The following is a 20,414-nucleotide window of genomic DNA, read 5'->3' as shown; positions in this document are numbered from 1 at the left end:
TTTGTCTCCTTTTCCCCCTTTATTGAGTCATTTATTTGTATCATGGGATTCATGGATGTTTACTTTATCCTTTGAGTTATACTCTGTTCTGTGAGTTGCCTTATCGCTCTATGGACAGTGGCCTTTGCTCCATAAAAGTTTTTAATATGTGTTTTTTTAAAAAAATGTTTCATAGGTACTTGAAAATAATGAGTATTCTCTAATTTGATGGTGCAGAATTCTAATTTTCATTTTATTGTTCAAATTTCCTATATGCTTACTATTTGTTTGGTAACTGATCAAAAATTGAAAAAACTCTGTTAAATATTTCACTGTGATCATGGGTTTATCATTATGTAAGTATCCTACCCAGTAATGCTTTTTGTCAGTAAGTCTAACTTTGTCAGCTATTAATATGACTAGAACACATTTCTTTTTAAAAACTTTATTTTTCAATTATAGTTGCTGTATATTAGTTTCAGGTGTACAACAGAGTGATTAGACATCTATATACCTTATGAAGTGATCACCCCAGTAAGTCTAGTACCCACCCAGCACTATACATAGTTATTACAATATTATTGGCTATATCATCTGTGCAGTATTTCATGTCCCCATGACTATTTCTATAACTGGAAATTTGTACTTCTAAATCCCTTTCACCTTTTTTCCCATCCCTGCAACTCCCCTCCCATCTGGTGACCAGTAGTTTTTCTCTGTATCTATAAGTTCATTTCTCTTTTGTTTTTTCATTTACCTTGTTTTTAAGATTCCATACATACGTGAAATGATGGTTTTTGTCTTTGTCTGACTTATTTCACTTAGCATGATACCTTTTAGGATGGTCCACCCATACTGTCTGTCACCAATGGAAAGATTTCATTCTTTTTTATGGCTGAATAATATTCTGTTGTATATATGTACCACCTCTTTAATAATTTGTCTAGTGATGGACACTTAGGTTGCTTCCATATCTTGACTATTATGAATAATGCTATAGTGAACATAAGGGTGCATATATCTTTCTGAATTAGTGTTTTGGATTTCTTCAGATATATACCCAGAAGTGGAATTGCTAGGTCATATGGTAGTTCTGTTTTTGATTTTTTAAGGAACCTCCATACTTTTTACCATAGTGTTTGTACTGACTTATAATCCCACTAACAGTGCATGAGGATAGAACACATTTCTTTGGGATGGTATTTGACTGGCTTATCCTTTCTCATTTCTTTATTTTGCTTCTGTTATATTTTTAGGAATGCTGCTTATGGAAAGCATGGAGCTGGAATTGCTTTTTATCCCATCTGTGAATCTCTGTCTTTAAACTGGTGAATCCTATCCATCTCTATTTATTGTGATAACTGATACAGTTGAATGTATTTAGACCACTTTATGTGCTTTTGCTTCTTTTTCATCCTTTCTGCTGTCTATGGAATTGATTCCTTTGCTCATGATTCTTAGATTCTGTTCTTTCCTTCTGGATCCTTTCCAGAACATGTACTTTTGTAGCTCTTGCAGGGGTGAGTGGGAAACTTTTAATATTTATTTGAAAATTATTTTGCTCCCACTTCTCGAAGATATAGTTTTTCATTATTGCTGTTATTCTAAGTGTTGTTCTTTTGTAGGTGATCTGACTTTTTTATCTGGGTGCCTTGGACATTTCTCTGTGACTTTGGAGCTCTGGGATTTTAGTACAGTGTTTCTGAAGTATGGATTTAATTTATTCTTCTCACGATAGGGTGAAGATTATGTGAATTTCTGTCTTTTACCAAGTCGGGGGAACCCCCAGTCATTTTAAAACTCCTTCTGGAACTCCTATTAGTAGTGTTGGGCATTTTTATTTTATTTTCCATGTCTTCGAACTTTTCATGTCTTCCATTTCTTTGCTTCTCTGTGATGCATTGTGGGCACTTTGAGTTCACAAATTCTTCAGGTATACCTAATGTCATTTTTAACTCACTAATTCTCTCTTCATGTACATCTAATATGCCATTAATCTATTAACATTTTTTTAAAGGAGGGATTATTTTGGTGAAATGGGACATATGTACAGAAAAAGTACATGAAACACAAATTCACAACTAAATTGAATATTTTAAGGTGAACGTCTGTGTAACAATTACCCAGCTCCAGAAAGAAAAACCTGCCGGCTTTCTCAGAAGCATTTCTTGTCCCCACACAGCCACACACCTCTCGTTCCCCCAGCCATTAAACATGTCCTTGCACCAGGAAACACGTCCCTGGGGTCTGCCTTCCTCTGCCTGCCCCTCAGTGTCTGAGGCGCCTCTGTACTGTTGCACATAACTGCAGCTCATTTGTGTTTGTGGCTGCTATGCCTGATGTCGGGTTCCCAGGGTGTGGGCTCTTCTCGGTCCCTTTCATTTCCATATCGCTATATGACTTCATTGACATAAAGAACAAAACAGGAAAAAGTATAGAGTTTTATATGAAGAATGTATTGGGCCCCTAAATTACATAAAAGGTTAATGACCTGCTTTTTCAGAATCCAAATTTTACTATTGTTGACCAAAGAAGCAAAATACAGAATAATACATATAGTATGATCCCATGAAAACAGATATAGCTTTGTACTTAAGCAACTATACACATAATGTATTTATCTATTCAAATAATCCTAGAACTCTAGAAGGACCGAGCTGTTACCAATGGTCACCTCTGATATGCGGGAATGGGGCAGAGCGCAGGACGGTGCGGTGTGTGTGTGTGTGGGGGGGGGGGTCTGTGTTGCATGGGAGGAGCTATGCAGGCAGATACTTTCACGTTTTACTTCTTCCTTTTGTTCACTTATATATTCTTCCAATAAGAATTCTTTTTTTTTCTAAAAAAAAAAAATCAGTGAGTCATTGTTAGAAGAAGAAAGGAATGAGGCTTTGCTTTGAGGTGTGGCAGGTGCCGCACCAGGCTCTCCTCTGCTGTGCCCAGCTGGCTGCCATCACGCCCCGCCCCAGCACGGCAGAGCCAATGCAAGGCCGTCCTAACCCTCTCTCGTACGTTTCAGACACTTTAAGGTTGGTTTTCAGCTTATGGAAACACGACTTTAAACGGCAGTACCTAAATTCAGACAACAGGTCGACTGCAAGCAATTCCATGAGTCAGGCTATGGGCCCCTGAGTCTGTGGGGGCACAGGGAGCATCCAGAGCAAAAGGAAAATGTACGCACTGTCCCATGTGCTCTGGGAACCAGATGGATTCCTGACCTCCTCATCTCCCCAAGAGAGGGGTCAGGGAAGCGGCGGAGAGAGGAGAGGGGGAGAGGCAATGCATGTGCAAAGGTAATTCATCGGCAGTGATCAGCGGCGTCCCTTCCGCTTCAGCTTTACTGACCTCCAGCCACACCCTAGCAGCCCGCTTCTCAGGCTGCATCACTGCCTGAACACCTTTTCCTGTGAAGAGCAGTAGCTGCGTGAGTCTGAAAACGATCTAGTGCTTACTGTGTGTGAGTCCATTACTATGTTCGAAACAGCCCCCTGCAGAGGCCCAAGGGTGAGACCTGGCGGGCAGCGGCGATGAGAACCGTCCCATCCAGTCTGACTCCCAAAGGCAGGGCATTGTCGTGAGGTGATTCTGGAGTGAGTGGGCATGGCTCGGCCACCCTGTGCAGGTAGAAGAGACAGCCGCTGGACTAGGACAGTTTCCATTCTGGCTCTGTCCCTGGACAAGCCCCTTTCCCCTTTTGAGCCTGGGTATCCACATCTGTGAAATGGGACAATACTTTTCTTTAGGATTGTACTGAAAATCAGAAATTGGATATTCAGAGACCCTCCTACCAGTCCAAGCACTGAGGCACCCACTAAAAAGCAGCCATCATCATCATCCTCATCCTCACCGTCACATTCCTTTCTCTCCTCTTCCTAATGAGCTGCTCCTAGTGGAAACCAGGACCAGATCTCCCCAGAGCCTGCTCAGAATGGCGAGCGGAGGGAGGTGGGAAGAAGGACTCTTTCTAAGTGGCCCTCTTTGCGCCTGTTCTGCAAGGTGCCCAGAGAAGTACCCCCTCTTTCATCTCTGTGGCCACCTCCCTAGTCAGGCCTTGTTCCTTGAAGGCTCCCTGGTTTCCTGCCTTACTCCTCTCCAATCGATGCCCACACAGCAACCATCGAGACCCGTCACTCCCCAGCTTAAGAACATCCTGCATTTTCTTAGTGCAGCCCCACCCCCCCCAACCTGGTCTTCTAAGGACTCACCGACTCCTCTCACCGAGCCCTCTCCCTTCCCCAGGACATCCTGCGCCTCTGACAAGTCTGCTCCACTGCAGCTCATAATGGTTCACTGTCCAGGAAACCCCCATCCCCACATCACACCCTTTTGCCCTGATGGACTCTTCCTCCTGCTCTGAGGTCCTGCTTAAATCAGCTAGGAAGCTCACACTCAGGGTTAGAGACCCCTCCTCTGCCTCACTACACAGTGTTCCTCGGGTGTCAGTCAGCATGCTCTAGGGGAAAGTAAGATAATTTACTGCTTTACAGATTCATCTTTCCTACTGCCTTTTCCTAGGGCAGGGTCTGCGCCCCTCTGCCTGGGGCTGTCACGGTGTCTAGCACATAGTAGAACATGAATAAAGACCAGCTGCATCTCAGTAAAAGGAACAACTTTCTAAACCGCACATTTGAGGACTACTGAGCATTGTGACCTACGAGGCCATTTGCAATAGGCTTTGGGTGCGAAGGCCCTTCATAAACTGTGAAGTGCTGTCCACAAATCTTGGTTCCTGGTGTTCTCCAAACTCTGAGACCAGGGTGTTGAAGGTTCAGGCTGGGGCTACAGATCCTCGGACTCCGGAAGGTGACGGACCCAGCCCTGGGCCACCCTGTTGAAGCTGGGTCTGAGGCGGAGGAGTTCCAAGCCACTTGTGAGCTCCGGGAGGAAGGGCGTGCCTGCCCTGGACATGGTGTCCCCTGCCAGGGGTCCTCCAAAGGGCATGGGGGTCCTGGGGGAAGAAGAGCAGCAGGAGGGGTGGGCTGGGAGAGCAAAGGGATGGCAGCACGCTGACATGGGGGTAACCGGGTGCGGCCCCTCCCTGCCTCTCTCCAAGCCTCAGTTTCCCCTTCTGTCTAGCAAACTTGTACCATAACAGGTTTCTCCAACCCTGCCTTTATTTGGATGGCTTATTACTTAGAAATAGGAGTGACATTTTCAGAGTTAGAATTGGCTTGTCCTAAGCAACACTCTCGGTCTCCCATAAGTAACCTCCAGAAGGCAGTAGAGTTGGAATAGGTTTTTTCTCTTGTCTTGTCATCTCCCCTTAGAACGATATGCCACAAACTGGAGTGAAAAGGGAGTATTAGAAAGAGTTGAGAATCAGGGAAGTGCAGATTACAGCAGAACTGTGTTGCTAACCTATTAGGCTGGCAAAAAGAACTAATTTGACAACGGGGCAGTTTCACTCATATGCTGCTGTTGGGAGGGCACACTGGCTGGGCTCCCCAGGAGGACGATTTAGGGGGATCTTTTCAACCTGAAAATATGCAGATTCTGTCAACCAGAAACTCCACCTGTAAGCAAGTGGCTTTGGGAGGCATGTGCACGTATACACAAGGAAGCAGACATGAGCAGGGATTAGCGACAAGTCAGAAACAACCCATTCCTTGTCCATTGGCAGAGGAATGAACATGGTAAATGTAGTACAGTCACACGAGGGAATATTATACAGCAGTTTAAAAGGAATGGAAAGATCTATATATATATATATCAAATAGGATAGATTTAAAACATATAATGTTAAGTGAAAAAAGCAAGCAAATTACAAAAAGAGATGCAAAATATTAAAACACACACACACACACACAAAACAATGTGATACCCACTATAGCAGTGATTTTCAACGGGTGTGCCGTGGTGTGCTCGAGAAGTTTTACAAACATGCAATACCTGACTATTTAGTCAGAGGCACTGACGTTCCCTTAGATTGTCAAATAAAAAAATGACAGCAGCCAACACAACAACAGCTGTCCGGTGTTAATGATTCAAAACTATACCTTTTTTTTTTTTATCAGATCAGCAAAAAATATATATTTTTTGGTATGCTGCAGAATTTTAGAAATTAATTTATGTGTGTCATGAGATGAAAATGGTTGAAAATCACTGCCCTAAAGGTATGCAGCTGCCTGTAGAAAATGGTCTTGAAACCTACATGCCAATCTGACAACAGTGTTACCTTTGGGAAGGGAACTGGGATTGAGGACTGGGAACAAAGGAACCCCACTTTTATTCGTAGTTGCATAGTTCGTGTGTTTGTTTTAAGAGAATGTGAGTATGTGACTTTAAAATTATTTTTTAATTTTAAGAGAAATAAAAAGCATTGCTCATGTGTTTTCCCCACAGCTTGGGACCAACAGGAAGAGGAGAATGCTTGTCCCTGGGGTAGAAAAGCAAACCTTGGACCAGAACCTGGGTTCCAGCCAGGACAAGGTTTCTGCCTGGACCACCCCAGCTGTGGCAGCAACAGCCAGGCCCCATGGGGACAGGCCGGGAAGTTTTTAAGCCTCACAGTTGGGCCCTTGACTGGAAGCCCAGAACCCTAGCTCCTGAGCACAGCTTGGCCACCAACACTGCTGTTCCTCCTTCTCTTCCTCAGTTGGGCCTTCTGCCCCTGAAGGGTCTGGGTTCAGGGCTCCCTAAGACCCCCCTTCTGCTGGTGAGAATGTGCCTCAGTCTGTCATATGAGGTATCAGACAGATGGGGCTGCAACCTGAGCTGGCCAGCCTGGAAGCTGGCTGTCAGGACTGAATGTCTGCTGAGCGTTTTAAATAGCTGGGCCGGCAGCATCTGAAGGCCTCTGGAGGTGAGAGAGCACAGCCCTGGCTGGCAGGGAGCCCCAGAACAGCCACCAGTGGCTCATGGCTCCCACAGTGCCTCTTGGGTATCATTCTTTCCGTCAGGGTCCTACCTGGCTCTGAGTATAGTCACCTCCTGCCCCAGCAGTCTCAGATCTGCCAGCCCTTCCTCAGAGGGTCTGGTCCCCAGGTCCAGCCAGACCCTGGTGCCACCCACCAGTTTTTGTCAGACAGACACAGTCTGCACATGTGGTCTGAGCAGGTGATGGGAGAGCTGGACCATGGCCTCCTCTCCAAGGACCCTCCACTTTTACGCTTACTGCAGTGAGGAGCATTTTTCAGAAATAGCATCAGACGGAGGAAGCCAATTGCAATTGAAATCCATCCCACAGCCCAAGGCTGTCCTCCAGTGCCAAGCTTCTGTCTTGACTCCTATGATTTGTTTTGGGGCCATGAGGGTAGAACGTTAAATATATCCCTTTATTCCCCATTAGCTTTTTCAACTGTCACTTTGACCTGTACATAATAATAGTAGCTATTGTTTATTGAGAGCGTATTACTTGCCAGAAACTTTGCCTATGGCTTCTCATGCCCTCCTCACAACAATCTGATGAAGTAGGTACTGTAAATAGTCTCATTTTACAGATGAGGAAATGGAGGCTCAGAGAGGTTAAGTCACATCCCCAAGGTCACACAGCCAGGTGAGGAGTCTGAATTTAAGCCCGCATTGAGGCCCCATGCTCTAAACGGTACAAACCACTCTTCTGTGGCCCTCACTCCCCGCTTTGGTACAGCCTCAGTGCCACTTTCCAGATCATTGATGACAATGAGGAAAAGGCCGAGCTATCTAGGAATGGTGAGATCTGGAGCTCCCATCAGGGGAGGGATGTGTCCCTCAGTGTGCATGAAACAGGAGACACACAGCAGTGATGGAGGACCAGAAACCAGGCTCTGGAGTCAGACAGTCCAGACTTGGACCCCAGCCCTGCCCTGCTTCCTTGCTTTGGAACTTTGGGCAGGTTGCTGATATGCCTGAGTGTGTCTCTTCATAGGCAGAATAAACTGTAGCACCTGCCCCACCCTATTGTGTGCCACACACCAGGATGTGTGGCACATTACCTGCACATTTACTGAGTACCTACTATGTACTGAGGCAATAACTCTAGTAAGTTCTAGCAAGAGCTCAGTAAATGTTACCACCTGGCCTGTGGCAAGTGCTCAGGAAGGGCAGTTACTGCCATGGCTGTGGCTGGCACCTGCGCTCCCTCCTGCTGTCTCTGGAAACTGTGCACCCTGCCTTACTTGTTGAAATTGCGATAATCCGCAGGGCTGAGGGTGTGACTTCGGCCTTCGCTCTGGTAGTCCCGGTAGCTGACAAACTCCTGCCAGGGGCAGTGGTAGCCCTTGGGGATGACTGTGTGGTTGAACTTCTCTGGCGGGATGCTCTTGAGTGGCTCAGCATAACCTAGAGGTGGAGCAGGGCGCGTGGGTGGCTTCTTTTCTTTCTCGGACCCCACTCCCTTGGTCCACCCCCCGGGTGTGTTTGGGGGAGGGAAGATTGAAGCTGGGAAAGGGAGTCGGGGTATGTGGCGCCAAAAGTTGATCCAGCAAAGGCCAGATCCCCCTTCCCCATTCCTGGAAACAAGGAGAGGAGCAGGAGAATTGCGAGTCGGGTCACAGATTCCAGTTTTGGCTGGGACTCGAGCTCGCTGTGCCACGTGGGGCGCTTTGCTGCTCCTCTCTGGTCTTGTGTTAGGTCCGTGGGCCGATGTGTGTTTAGGAAGGGAAGAGGGTGAACTAGCCGCTCTCTGGGCTGTTTTCCTGCCCCCACCGTGGAGCACTCCCACGTTCCGGTCCCTCCTCCCCTCATCGATTCTGGTCCGGAACCCTGGAGGCCACTCACCTGGTGCCAGGGCGCTGGGGCTGGGGGCGCGCTCCACCCGGGAAGCTGAGGCCTGGGTGTCCTCGGGGTCCCCAGGCGAGGTCGGGAAGATGTGGAGCTCTGAGCGGTAGTTCTGCTCCTCCGGACCGTTGGCAACCTGCGCACAGGGTGGGCGCTCAGAGGCTGCGAATAGTGGCCTTGGAGTCGCCAGTCCCCATGCCCAGGTTCCCCTGCTGGGGGTCTCCTTCTTGGCTCACCTTCCCCTGCTCCTCCGTTCCTGTCACCTTCCCTTTGGCACTTCCAGCCACCATTTGTGGGGCAGGGGGAGCAAATAAACCGCAGGGAGGCTCAGCCCAGCAAGGGGCTGGGGATCACAGTCCACCGCAAAAAGCGGGGCACATGATCCTACCACCCACATCTCAGGTTTAGGGGCGGGGTATGAGTTAATAGTGCAGAGCCCTAAACCCAGTGCCAGGGACAGAATGATACTCTATATATGTGAATTTTTTTTATAATATTAACTCTGGGCAGATAACCTCTCTGACCCTCAGTTTCCTTCTCTGTAAAATGGAGATGATGATGATGATGATGATGATAATCACTTTTTGAGCAGTAGGAGCTGATAACATGTAAAGTGATTAGCTAGCAGTGTCTTATAAGGCATATAGCAAAGGTAGATGTTTTGTCGTCTTTATTATTCTGCTATAGAACTCCCTCTCAGTGGCTCCTGTCTCCTCCAGAAATCAGGTGGAGCAGGGATGAAAAGCCCCTGAGTGCATTAGAAGTTCCTGAACCTGCCTGCTGCCTTTTTGAAGCCTGAGGATAAGCCATCCACTGCCTCCTCTCTCTCCCAGCCGACTGGTGCGCAGCCTTTTCCTTCTTCCAGTGGCAAGAAGGGAAAAAGGAATTCAGTGATTTCCCTCTTAGATCAAGTCTGATCAAGATCTTGCTTGCTGCAAATTCAGCCCAGATCACATTACTATTCTTCAACGCTATTTGCAGGATCCAGGGCCCCTTTCTTCTGCAGCTCCCCCTGCCCACTCCACTTCATGTTTTGTATCCAGAGAGAGGTAACAGTTTCCTGGGAACACACAGCAAGGCGGGAGCTCAGTTGGATGGGAGCATCACAGCCTTACCTAGCTGGAGCTTGAGGAACTCCCCAGGGGCCAGAGGTCTTCACTTGGCTCGCTGTTTGGCTTTAGGCAAACCACTGACTTTCTCTGGGCCTCAGTTTCCCTGTGAGTGCAATGGAGTCTTACCGGCCGCTGGCTGGCCGCCAACTCAAAGGTGAATTTCTGCACGCGGCGCTGCCTCTTCTGGAAGAGGAGGGATCCTCGGTTGTTCCGCAGTGATAGCTCCTCCATCATTAAGTCCTGGGGTATGCTCAGCTTCTTGCCCAGGTCCAGCAAAGGGACTGTGGGGAGAGGCCAGAGGGAGTTCCTACTACCTAACACTCAAGTTGCTCCGAGCCTCCTCTGAAGGGACCTCCTCATAGCACTGTCCCCTATGTATGAGAATCCCAGCTTCTCCCCACACTGGCAACACTGGGCATCATCATTCATTGGACTCTGCCCACCGGTGGGCAGAAACGACACCTCGGAGTGTGATCTGCATGTGTTTGGCACCTGGTGAAATTGAGCATCGTTTCATGTGTTCTCTGGCCACTGGTGTTTCTTTATTCCATGGATTTCCTGTGCAGCTCTCTGCCCACAGTGGTGGCGGTGGTGTGAAATGGTCAGGTTCTAGGTATCTTTTAAGGGTAAGCCATGGGTAAGGGGATGAGAGAAAGGAGTGGAGGATGATGCAGGCTTTCTGGCCTGAGCCACTGGAAGGATGGAGTGGCCGCTCCCCAAGATGGGGAAGGTCTGGAGAAGGTGAGGAGAGAGGCAGGCATTCAGCTTTACATATATTCTTTTAACCTTAAAATAGTCTTTTGTTATTATAAAGCATTATATATGTGCACTGAAGAAAGTCAGAAAATACAGATATAAGAGACAGAAAAATACAATTTTATACCACTCAGAGGTTGCCACTATTAACATCTTAGTATTATATATCCTTTGATATCTTTTTCAAAGACTATATATTCATATATGAGTTTTTAACCAAATTGAAATCACAGCCTACATGCTTTGTAATTTCTTTAATCAATAAAAGATCTCCACCTTTCCAAGTGAACAGATTTTTGTTTTCTATGATGCCTACTCAGTATTTAAAGTCCCCTAATTTTCTTCAAAATTGAGTATACATCCAAGTGGAGTCTTGTGTTCATGGGAGAAGACTGACCTGAGACAGAGATTGGGGTCTCGTGAGCTTATCAACGGTATTTATTAAATTGTTTTCAGTGAAGAACATCATATTTGTTTCTTTTCTTATAGTTAGGACTACAGCCGGTTTAGATCCTGGGGCCTCCAACATTTGGACTGAGGAAATGAGAAACCAGACCTGGAGGTCGAGAAAGAGCACCCAGTGAGGCAGAAGGAAATCTAGAGGGTGGTGTCCCGGAAACCAAAAGATGAAAGCACCTCAGGGGAGATGAGGTGATCAGCGGAGTCAAAGCTGCTGATGTGTCAAGTAAGACGAGGGCTAAATTGATCGTGATATTTAGGAACGTGCGGTTACTATTGGTGATCTTCACAGAAGCAGTTGCTGGGGAGTATTTGGGTGTAAAAGGCTTATTGGAAAGGGATCAAGAGAAAATGGATGGAGGAACAGCTTGGCCACACCACGGGGAAGCAATGAGCCAAATCTAGGATGTGGAACCTTCTACAGGGCAACTGGCCTGGCTTCTTCAAAGGAGTGAATGACATGGGAAGAATAAGTGAGGGTTGTTTTAGATTAAAGGAGATTTAAGAGACATAGCAACCAAATAAAAACAATGGCCTTTGCTTGGATCCTCATTATAACAAAGTAAAAAACTGGAGAGAGTTGACTACGGGGCTGGTTATTAGATAGTATTCAATCGATATTGCTAATTTTGTTCCCAGCGCTAATATCTTTGTGGCATGTAAGGAAATGTCCTTTTTATGATTTTTGATGCATTCGGAAGTATTCGGAGCACGAAATGACTTGCGATTTTGGACTTGCATTGGGTTCCAGGAATAAAAGCAGGGTCATGGGGATTTGCACTCTGTCCTTTTATGTGTGTTTGATAAAGATATTTAAAAAGAGAGAGAGAGAGGAGGGGAAGCAAGTAGAGACAACTGCTTTGAGGAGCTGGGCTCTAAGTGGCCATGGCTGAAGGCAGGTGTGGAATCCAGAGGGTTATCTGTTTGTTTGTTTGTTATTAAAGAGGGAGGAACAACAGCATGTTTGTTAACTGATGGGAAAACTTAAGAGTGCAATAGAGAGAGAGGTGTCCTTGAGCCGGAGAAAGGGAGGGGAAGGGCATCTGGTGCCCAGCTAGAAGGGCTGGCTCCAGACGGGGGTAAGGAGAGTTCATCTACTGCGTCAGGAAGGACAGCAGAGGATGTGAACACAGAGGCAAGCAAGGGGACAGACGTGGAGGGGGCGGTGTGCACGCACTCTCTTTTGGTCACTCTCCTCAGTGAAATGAGAAGCAAGGTCATTAGCTGAGAATGAAGATGGTGGAGGAGACACTGGAGGCTTGAGGAAAGAGGCTGCCGAAGTGCAAAAGCAGTGTGAGAGGGAGAGTGGGTCAGAGAGCTGGACTGGTCAGCGGGCAGCCCTGAGGCCATTCAGGGGCCGTGACTCATTCCATTCACCGGACTCCTACATGGCCTTTCAAAAAAGGAGGTGAAGGTGTTTTCTTTCTTTCAGCAAAATCAGAGCACCTTCTACATGTTGAGGGCAGAAAGAAACCCATTGTAGCTCAAAAGTGAGGAAAGTAAGTTTCTGAAGAATTTGCATTCTAAGGCCCCAGTTATATGTTTCAAAAAATAAATATATGCTCATACACGCATTGAAAAGTCTGCAAGGAGATATGCCTGGTGTTAGCAGTGATGATTTATGGGACATAGAAAGGAAGAGGAGGGCTGGATTTGCACTGTTTGTTTTCTTTAACAAGAAAATGTATCGCACACTTAAAAATATAGAAGACTATATATAAATACATAACAGTAATGGTGTTTTTATTATTATTATTCTACTGTGGGTGTCCTTTGGTAGCAAAATGATGAGTTTTTCTCTTTCTCCTTTTCTTTAGTTTCAAAACTATCTTTAATTATTACCCTAGCAAGAGTCAACAATTTACATATTTCCAGTCTGGCATAAATGATGTGTGTCAACATTGGGGGGTCTAATTAATTACTTAGACACAAGAAGATGAACTGTATGACCTGATTCTTCTAGTTAGAGCATCAACACTTCACAAAGTTTGTGTATTTCAGCACAGGAAATCATGGAATAAAGAAAAAAAAGAGCCCTGGCTGGTGTGGCTCAGTAGATTGAGTGCAGGCCTGCAAACCAAAAGGTCACCAGTTCGATTCTCAATCAAGGCACGTGCCTGGGTTGCACACCAGGTCCCTAGTTGGGGGTACATGAGAAGCAACCACACATTGAAGTTTCTCTCCCTCTCTTTCTGCTTCCCTTTCCCTCTCTCTAAAAATAAATAAAATCTTAAAAAAAAAAAAAAAACAGGAAAAAAAGAAACTTGACTTCAACAAAAGGAGGCAAGAACATACAAAACAGGTTGAGAGGATGACTCCCATATAAAGTCATACAACATGCTTAAGTACTTCTTAGGAGGCCAGTCCTAGCAGTGCTCTTAGGCTGGCCCTCCCTCGCTGTCCCCAAAGCTCAGCTTACTGTCCCCCCTGTGTCAGAATTACCTGGGTGCTGGCTCTTTCCCCCGGGCCACTGAATCAGAACCCCTGCGGCAGACGCTGGGGATCAGCATTTTAACCAATGCCACGCCACTATGATTCACATGAAAGTTTGAGAGGCCTGACTTAGTTGAATTTGTTTTTAAAATACTTGAAATGCTTCAAAGTAGGCCGAATAAGCAGACTCCAAAATTATGCCAAGAGCTCTGGAAGAGGTCTTATAAAGTTGATAAACATGTATTTTAGATGATTTATTCATTGGATGAGTTGGCTTTTAAGTGAAGTGGTTTGAGTCCAATTGGGTAGCCTGCTCTTGCTACCCTGCCCCATTCTCCCCCACCCCCTGTCTTTTGCCACAGGGGCTCTGTGAGACATACAGGTTCAATAAGCAAGGACAAGCATGTGGAGAGCATGGGGCTATAGTTAAGGCTGGGTCTGGGATAAGAGCCTGCAGAACTCCATGTCAGACCGAGATAAGGACTGCTCTAGGGTCCAGGCAGCAGATTTCCCAGGCACTCCCTCAGGGCTGACCTGGAACTCACAACTGTTTTTGTAGGCCTGGGGCCAGCAGGCCTGAGTGGCTGCAATCTGGGACCCAGGAAGATTGGGGTCTGAGGAATGCCAAAGGCTGAGTCCACCTTACCTGGTCCAGCTTGGTCCCCCATGGCAGCCGTCACTGACTCCTTCTGCTCCGTGGGGATCATCCTATAGATGAGATGATCCACAAGTGGGCTAGGTCATCTCCATTGCCCTCCCAGACTTCCCCCAAGTCCCTGGCCCATCCAACTCCAGCCCACCCCAAAGTCTTAGGCAAGGGCTGTCTGAGCTGGAAGGGCCTTTGGGGCCTCTCTGTACTGAAGAGAAGGCTGGGGTCCAGGGAGTAAGGGGAAGATGCTGAATCTTCCATGCACTAGTGAAGCACTCTCTTTTCAGGGGTTAATGGTCTCTGGGACATGGGTGGGAAAGGTGGGGGTCTCCAACTGTTTTCTTCTGCTGACTCAATGAGCTCTGATAAGCAGCTGAAAGAGGTGGACGTTTACATCAAGGGGAAAAGGAGTATATAGGTGGGTGGGCTGGGGTGACACTGGGGTCTGCCAGGTTGGCCCTCCCCTGCTGTCCCTAGTACTTGGCCCTAAGGCTTGAGGGCACAGGCTGCTCCAAGGAAGCTGAGAAGACCATCACCCCCTTCTTCTACTTGGAGCTAACTTTCATGATGCTCTCTTTTATTTTAATGATATTTTTTATTTTTAAATTATAGTTGACATACAATATTATGTAGTGATTAGACATTAATATAACTTATGAAGCGATCACCCCAATAAGTCTAGTATCCCATGGTGCTCTCTTCTTTCTTACCCCTCTCTTTCTCCTCCTCCATCTCCCTATTTGTATCTCATGGTACTTTCCAGGAAATTTACAAATAAAAACGAAGTCCACAGTCCCCCTAAGCCTCTGAAGTCCCCAAGTCCAGGTCCCCTAGCTTGCCCCCAAAAGAGAAGACAAAGCCTATGAACCCCCTGACAGAGTACGTACCCCTGTGCCCCTCTGCTTTGCTTCCAGGTTTTTTTTTTTTTTTTCATATTTTTGCCTTTAGAAAAACAATCTGCCTCCATCTGTACCCCCACTCCCATTCCCAGCTTAGGTCAGTGGGCTCTGAGCTGGGTGACCTACCATTTAACCAGTGACCCTGACTCCCTCTGCAATCAAGAGCAAGTGACTTTCCAGCTCTGTGACTCAGTTCCCCCCACGGTAACATAGAGGGATTGGACTAGATCATGGGGACCCATGGATGGGCTTCAAGGACATCCACAAGCCCCCTAAAACTGGCTGCAAATGTGAGCCTATCTGCATGAGTTTGTGATGAAGGTCATGAGATGATTGAGAATGTTCCAACTGTGACCACCGAGGACTCTGGGGTCCGAAGATCTGTTTCTTGATAACCCCCCCCCCCACACACACACACAGAAATTCACAGATGCTTGGAAGGGCCCCTCATTTTCCAGAGGGCAACCCTGCTTCCCTCTACTACCTAAAGATCTTGGAGCCCTAAGCAGAGCCATGATCTATTCCCACCTTGAATCCTAGCCACCCCTACCCCATTTAACCTAGAGTAACCTAGGGCTTAGAATCCCTCCCTCCCCAACTCAGGATTCAGGTCTCCATGACTGCTCACACGCCCCAGACCCTCTGCAGGGCCTTTCCTCTGCTTGGACAGAAAGGAGCTCTGCGACTTGGCTCGTCCTCCGCCCACTCCCCACAGCTCCTCAAGTTCCCCTAGGATTCTGGTACCTGAGAGATGGGACCACAGTGGGCAGAGAGTGTAAGACCCTCAAGATTAACACCTCTGTCGGGAAGCTGAACGTTGAATGGTCAGTGTTCGTACAGCGGTCAGGCGGCCAGTGAGCAGAGTGTGCCCTGCAGTCAGCTCTGGCCTCAGCTGGCGAGAATCGTTCCTGCCTTATTGTGGCTCACAGCCTTATTTCGGGCTGCAACAGGATCCAGGGACAGATGCTAAAAGCACCAGGCCCCAGGGAGGACAGGTGCCTCAGCAGCAGGCCTTTGCTGACAGAAGGGTTTGTATGCACATGTCCACACACATGTTTGTATGCACATGCCAAAGTCACCTGGAAATGCTGAGAGTCAGTCCCCAGTCACTTGGGCTTGCTAATTGTATCCTTAGTGCCTAGAACAGGGCCTGATAGGATCACCATAGATACTTGTTGGTTGGATGGATGGATGGATGGGTGGATGAATTGCCCTTCAATATCTTTGTTTGACTGATTTATTCTTCCTTTCCTGCCTTCACTTCTTCCTTCTTCTTTCCCTCCTTCCTTCACCTTCTTATATTCTCTGAGCCTCTATGGACTGAAAATAAATAAAGCAGGACTCTATGCTAAAGGTGTTCAGCCAGGCCCTGTAAATAAGCCTCTGAGATGCATCATGGGAAATGCTCAGGAGCATCCAGCTTGGCCTGGGGATGGGGAAGGCTTCCCAGAGGAGGAGACATTTGAACTGGACCTTGAAGGCTGAGTGGGAGTTCCCTGGGCAGAGAGAGGGCACAGAAATTGCAGGCAGAGGCCGCATCACATATAAGGATGGTAGGGGGTTGGCAAGTTGAATCAGAACTGGTGAAGGCGGGGGTGGGGGGGTGCGGGCAGTGCTGAGAGATGAGGCCAGACAGGTGGGCAGGGGTCAGATCATAGCAAGCTTTTCAAAAATTCAAAAGGCAAGTGTGCTTTATAAAGAGCCGTTGAAGAGTTAAAATGGTGAAATGGAGTGGTCAGACTGGCATTTTTCCAAAGATGCCTCTGGCTGCCATGTGGAAAATGCGGGGGAGAGCAAAGGCTGGAGGCAGGTTTTCACTGTGGTCAGGGGAGGGATGGGGGTGGCTGGATGGGGCAGTGTCAGAGGGGATCTGGAGAAGGAGAGGGACTTGGTGGGTATTTGGGGAATCCCCAGGTCCTGGTGAGAGACTGAATGCAGGAGGTGAGGAAAGGTCAGTCCTGTGTCTGACTTAGGTGACTAAGGAAGGTAACATGAGAGGAGCGGATTTGGGGGTGGGGGTGGGGGAGATACTGAATTCAGTTTGAGATGAACTTCATTTGAGTTTTCTGGGAACTAAGATCATCAGGAGGCAGGGGGCGCTGTGTTCAGGAGAGGTTCCAGCTAAAGATGAAAGATTGAGAGGTGTTCCAACCACTCCCATGGAAAGGTGGGACCAGCAGGGATGCCCTAGGTCCAGGGCAGGGAGCATCTGTAGCTGTGTGATGGGGCACTGTCCAAGGGCATATTTCTGACATCTTCTTAGGAAGAAGCCTGGACTCTGCTGTGGACCGCCTGAGCCTGGCTTCCTGCCACTCCGGTTCCTCTGCTCAGCCTCTGCAGGGCCTGAGCTTCTGGACAGGAAGATGAGGAATGTTCCCAGGGCAGGCTTGGCCTTACCTGGGAGTGAGGTCACAATCCCCTTCTCGGGGCAAAGGATGCCCCCATCAGGAGAGGAACACTCCGATGGTCTGAGTCCTGAGCCCACTAGGATTGCCTAAACTTGGAAATGATCTCCTCCTCCTGCCTGGAGCCCTGACTGGCCATGAGGAAGCAGCCCCAGAGGACTGGGCCCTAGCTTGGCCCTGCACACTCCTGTGACAGTGCCTTGTGGTCAGGGCCTGGGCAATACCAACCTGACATATCAGCTAGCCCAGCTCACTCATTGCACAGATAGGGAAGCTGAGGCCTAGAGAAGGAGTGGGCTTACCCAGCATCACCCAACTAGTAGACAATAGGACCAGGACTTCAACTCAGTGACTTCTTCTATCGCCTGGAGTTTTCCCATTGTTCCCTTTCTCTCCTCATGGTTACTACTTTCCAAGTCCCATCCCATGTGTGTTAAACATTCTTATCCACCCAGAGTCCCATGGTTGGGAGAAGGGAAGAGCTTTAGACACAGCAGAAATTGATCCAGGAGGCAGAAGGATGCAGGAAGCATTTATTTAGGGCCACAGCTCAATTCTATAGGAGGCAAGAGACAGGACACAGACAATCTCGAATAGGCTGGAGGAGAGGACTGGGGGAGAAGGCAGTGAACGAGGAAAGAGCCAAACAGAACTGCAGCTTTCTAAGGCTGCCTCCTGCTGGTTCTTTGTGGATATGCAGGTAGAAGTAGATATTCTATGCCACTGTATTAGCCAGTGGCCTAACAGTGTCTCTTCTTTGAAACAGGCCTGAGCCTGTCTTCCATACTACAAGGGACCCTGAAGCAGGTGAGGACTTTGGTAAATGTGGTCACTCATCATTGACCAAGCCAGAGCACCCTCTCATCTTCCCACCATCAGGGCCTTTGTTCCCAATCCTTAGATCCTAGGTACCCTCTGGGATCCCTTCTTTATTCCAAAGCACTCCACCCACATCCTGACCCCCAGCTTCTCCTAGCCTCACTTAAGGGTTCCAGGTCTAACAGATAATTTTGGGTTAGGGTAAGTCTACCCATAACCCCAAATCACACTCTCTTTCATCTTTAGCTACATCCTGGTATCCTTTCACCTACACATCTTTGATCCTTAGCCAATTCCAATTACCGTCCCCACCTGCAACCCTGCACTTAATATCCTCATTCAGGCAGATATTCTGAACCTCTAGAGGGCGCCACCAGCCAACTCTGGAAACTGTTGAACCACGACCCCCTCCCTTCCTAATACCGTGGAATGCATTTCAGCCCTGGAAGAGGGCTCAGAGGTCAACTGAGCCAAACCATTTTCTACTAGAATCTCCTTTATGCATCCTGGCCACTGCTTGCATACCTCCCATAACAAGGAACTCTTTGCCTCCCTCTCTTCATACAGGCAACCTCAAACTCAGGGCCATGAGGTAAAGCCACAGGCTAGCAGAAAACTCCACATCACTCTGAAAGGGCTACCATGAAAGGGCCCAGAGGGGTAGATGGGTTGGAGGCACCTAGAGCATTCCTGGAGGCCCAAGTCCTGGGCCTGTGAGAAACCATTGCCTTACAGCGCTCTTCTCTGGTTGCAGATAAGATGCCCTGAGCAGTCAGAGCTGGGGTGGAGAAAAGCAAAAGAGGGATCTTGGAGGAGGAATCTTCCTGCCTTTTCTTTCCAGAGGAGCCGGGCACCTTGAGCTAGCCTGGGAGACCTCTCTAAAGGTCACCATGGTAAAAATAGAGCTTGTCTGGGTAGGGATGGAAAACAGCTGCTACTGCCTAGGACTTGGAGCCAGGGAGGCGGATGGTCAAGCCAGGCCCTGGACAGGGAACTTAGGCCTAGGATCTTTTGAACGCACTTCTCATTTGCCAGACTCGAAAGAGCAGAGCCAGAAAGGGAGGGAGGAATATGGAACCCTGGGATGCAGCAAGTCCAGAAGTCCATGTACACAACACGCTGCCTTTTTCCAAGGCACGCGCGCGTGTGATTGATGGCACGGGGCACTTAGAGGTTTGGAGATTGCTTTGGCCAAAGCCCCATTAAACAGATGGGAAAGTTGAGGATGAGACAGAGGAAGGGTCTTGCCCAGGTTCACACAATGACTGAATGATCGAGTTAGGGCTCTTATCAGCCCCCCACCCTCAAGCCCAGAGCTCTCCTCCCTGACCCCTTTTTTCTAAGATTGTCCAAACAGGCCAGACCCCTCGGGGACATGGTGCTGAACTATCCCACGCTGGATGACTCTTCTTTCCAGCTCAGCCCTCTCGGGGTGAGAGACGGGTTGGGGCGGGGGAAGCTTTAGGTGGTGCAGGAGGCCTCGGTGGGGAGGCTGCCACGCTTGAGCCTCAGGCTCCCGTTCCACCCGCGGGGACAGATATTGTAGCCGAGGATGCCGGGCGACTTCGCCCCGGAGTCCTCGGAGTCGAGGGACACGTCGGAGTCCGTGGGCGAGCGGCGATAGGGGAAGGGCCTGGACGGTGCCGGCAGCGGGCTGCGGGGGCTGGCGCAGGGCGAGGGCCCCGCCAGCAGCGGGCTCCGCGGGATCGGGGCGAAGGTGGCCCCGGGGGTGGCTCCCGGGCCGGGGCGGGCAAGCTGCGGCGAGCGCATGCGCAGCGGCGGCGGCGGCGGCGGCGGCGGCGCCCTGGGCGGCGAGAAGGGCCGCAGGCTCTCGCCGCCCGCTGGCCGCGGGGAGGCACTCTTGCGCCGGGCCGCGTTGATTATGTTTCGCGCCAGGAGAGCCTGCAGCTGGCGGCTGGGAGGCCGCACTTCGGTCTCAGGTCGTTGCGGGGATACCGAGCGTTCGCTCCACGAAGGAGACATGGGTGGCGGCGGCGGCAGCGGCGGGGGGCTGCTCATGCTGCTCGCGCGGCTGGGCTCCCACGGCCGCGGGCTCACCCAGCCGTCCAGGCTGCTCGGTGGCCGGGACGTGCCTGGCGTCCGGGGTGGAGAGGTGGGCAGGCTTTCGCGGCGGTCCTGTGGAGAGAGCAGAGACGGTGGGGGCAAGCATTAGTGCTGGGGTCCTCCATACCGGGATTTCGGAAGG

At 48.9% G+C, this 20,414-nt stretch overlaps 2 protein-coding genes across 3 annotated transcripts in view; both read right to left on the bottom strand.

Annotated features, from left to right (window-relative positions):
• Positions 1-4,153: 4,153 nt before the first annotated feature.
• Positions 4,154-16,262, bottom strand: MYOZ3 (myozenin 3). The gene is made up of 6 exons (XM_090288424.1): positions 15,729-16,262; positions 14,083-14,144; positions 9,915-10,069; positions 8,677-8,812; positions 8,076-8,238; positions 4,154-4,927 (listed from the first exon to the last, which is right to left on the bottom strand). The coding sequence occupies exons 2-6, from the start codon at positions 14,141-14,143 to the stop codon at positions 4,759-4,761; spliced, it is 684 nt and encodes a 227-aa protein (XP_090144550.1). The 5' UTR covers position 14,144; positions 15,729-16,262; the 3' UTR covers positions 4,154-4,758.
• A 1,646-nt stretch (positions 16,263-17,908) lies between these two features.
• Positions 17,909-20,414, bottom strand: part of SYNPO (synaptopodin) — a 36,152-nt gene continuing 33,646 nt past the window's right edge. For both annotated transcript variants that reach the window (XM_090288422.1, XM_090288423.1), the window contains exon 3: positions 17,909-20,344. In XM_090288422.1, coding sequence (XP_090144548.1) covers positions 19,670-20,344 — 675 coding nt within the window. In that variant the 3' untranslated portion in view covers positions 17,909-19,669. The remainder of the gene's footprint in view (positions 20,345-20,414) is intronic.

The sequence above is a fragment of the Furipterus horrens genome, unplaced genomic scaffold (genome assembly GCF_987537825.1).
Source record: "Furipterus horrens unplaced genomic scaffold, mFurHor1.1.pri manual_scaffold_10, whole genome shotgun sequence".
NCBI classification, from domain to species: Eukaryota; Metazoa; Chordata; class Mammalia; order Chiroptera; family Furipteridae; genus Furipterus; species Furipterus horrens.
The sequence above is the reverse complement of the archived record's forward strand: the minus strand, read 5'-3'. Positions and strand labels throughout refer to the sequence as shown.

Coding starts and splice junctions, on each gene's coding strand:
- MYOZ3 (XM_090288424.1), bottom strand. CDS start 14,143: ATGATCCCCACGGAGCAGAAGGAGTCAGTGACGGCTGCCATGGGGGAC. Junction 10,070..14,082: donor GGGGGACCAAGCTGGACCAG/GTAAGGTGGACT, acceptor CTCTCCCCACAG/TCCCTTTGCTGGACCTGGGC. Junction 8,813..9,914: donor TGGCGGCCAGCCAGCGGCCG/GTAAGACTCCAT, acceptor CCCTGTGCGCAG/GTTGCCAACGGTCCGGAGGA.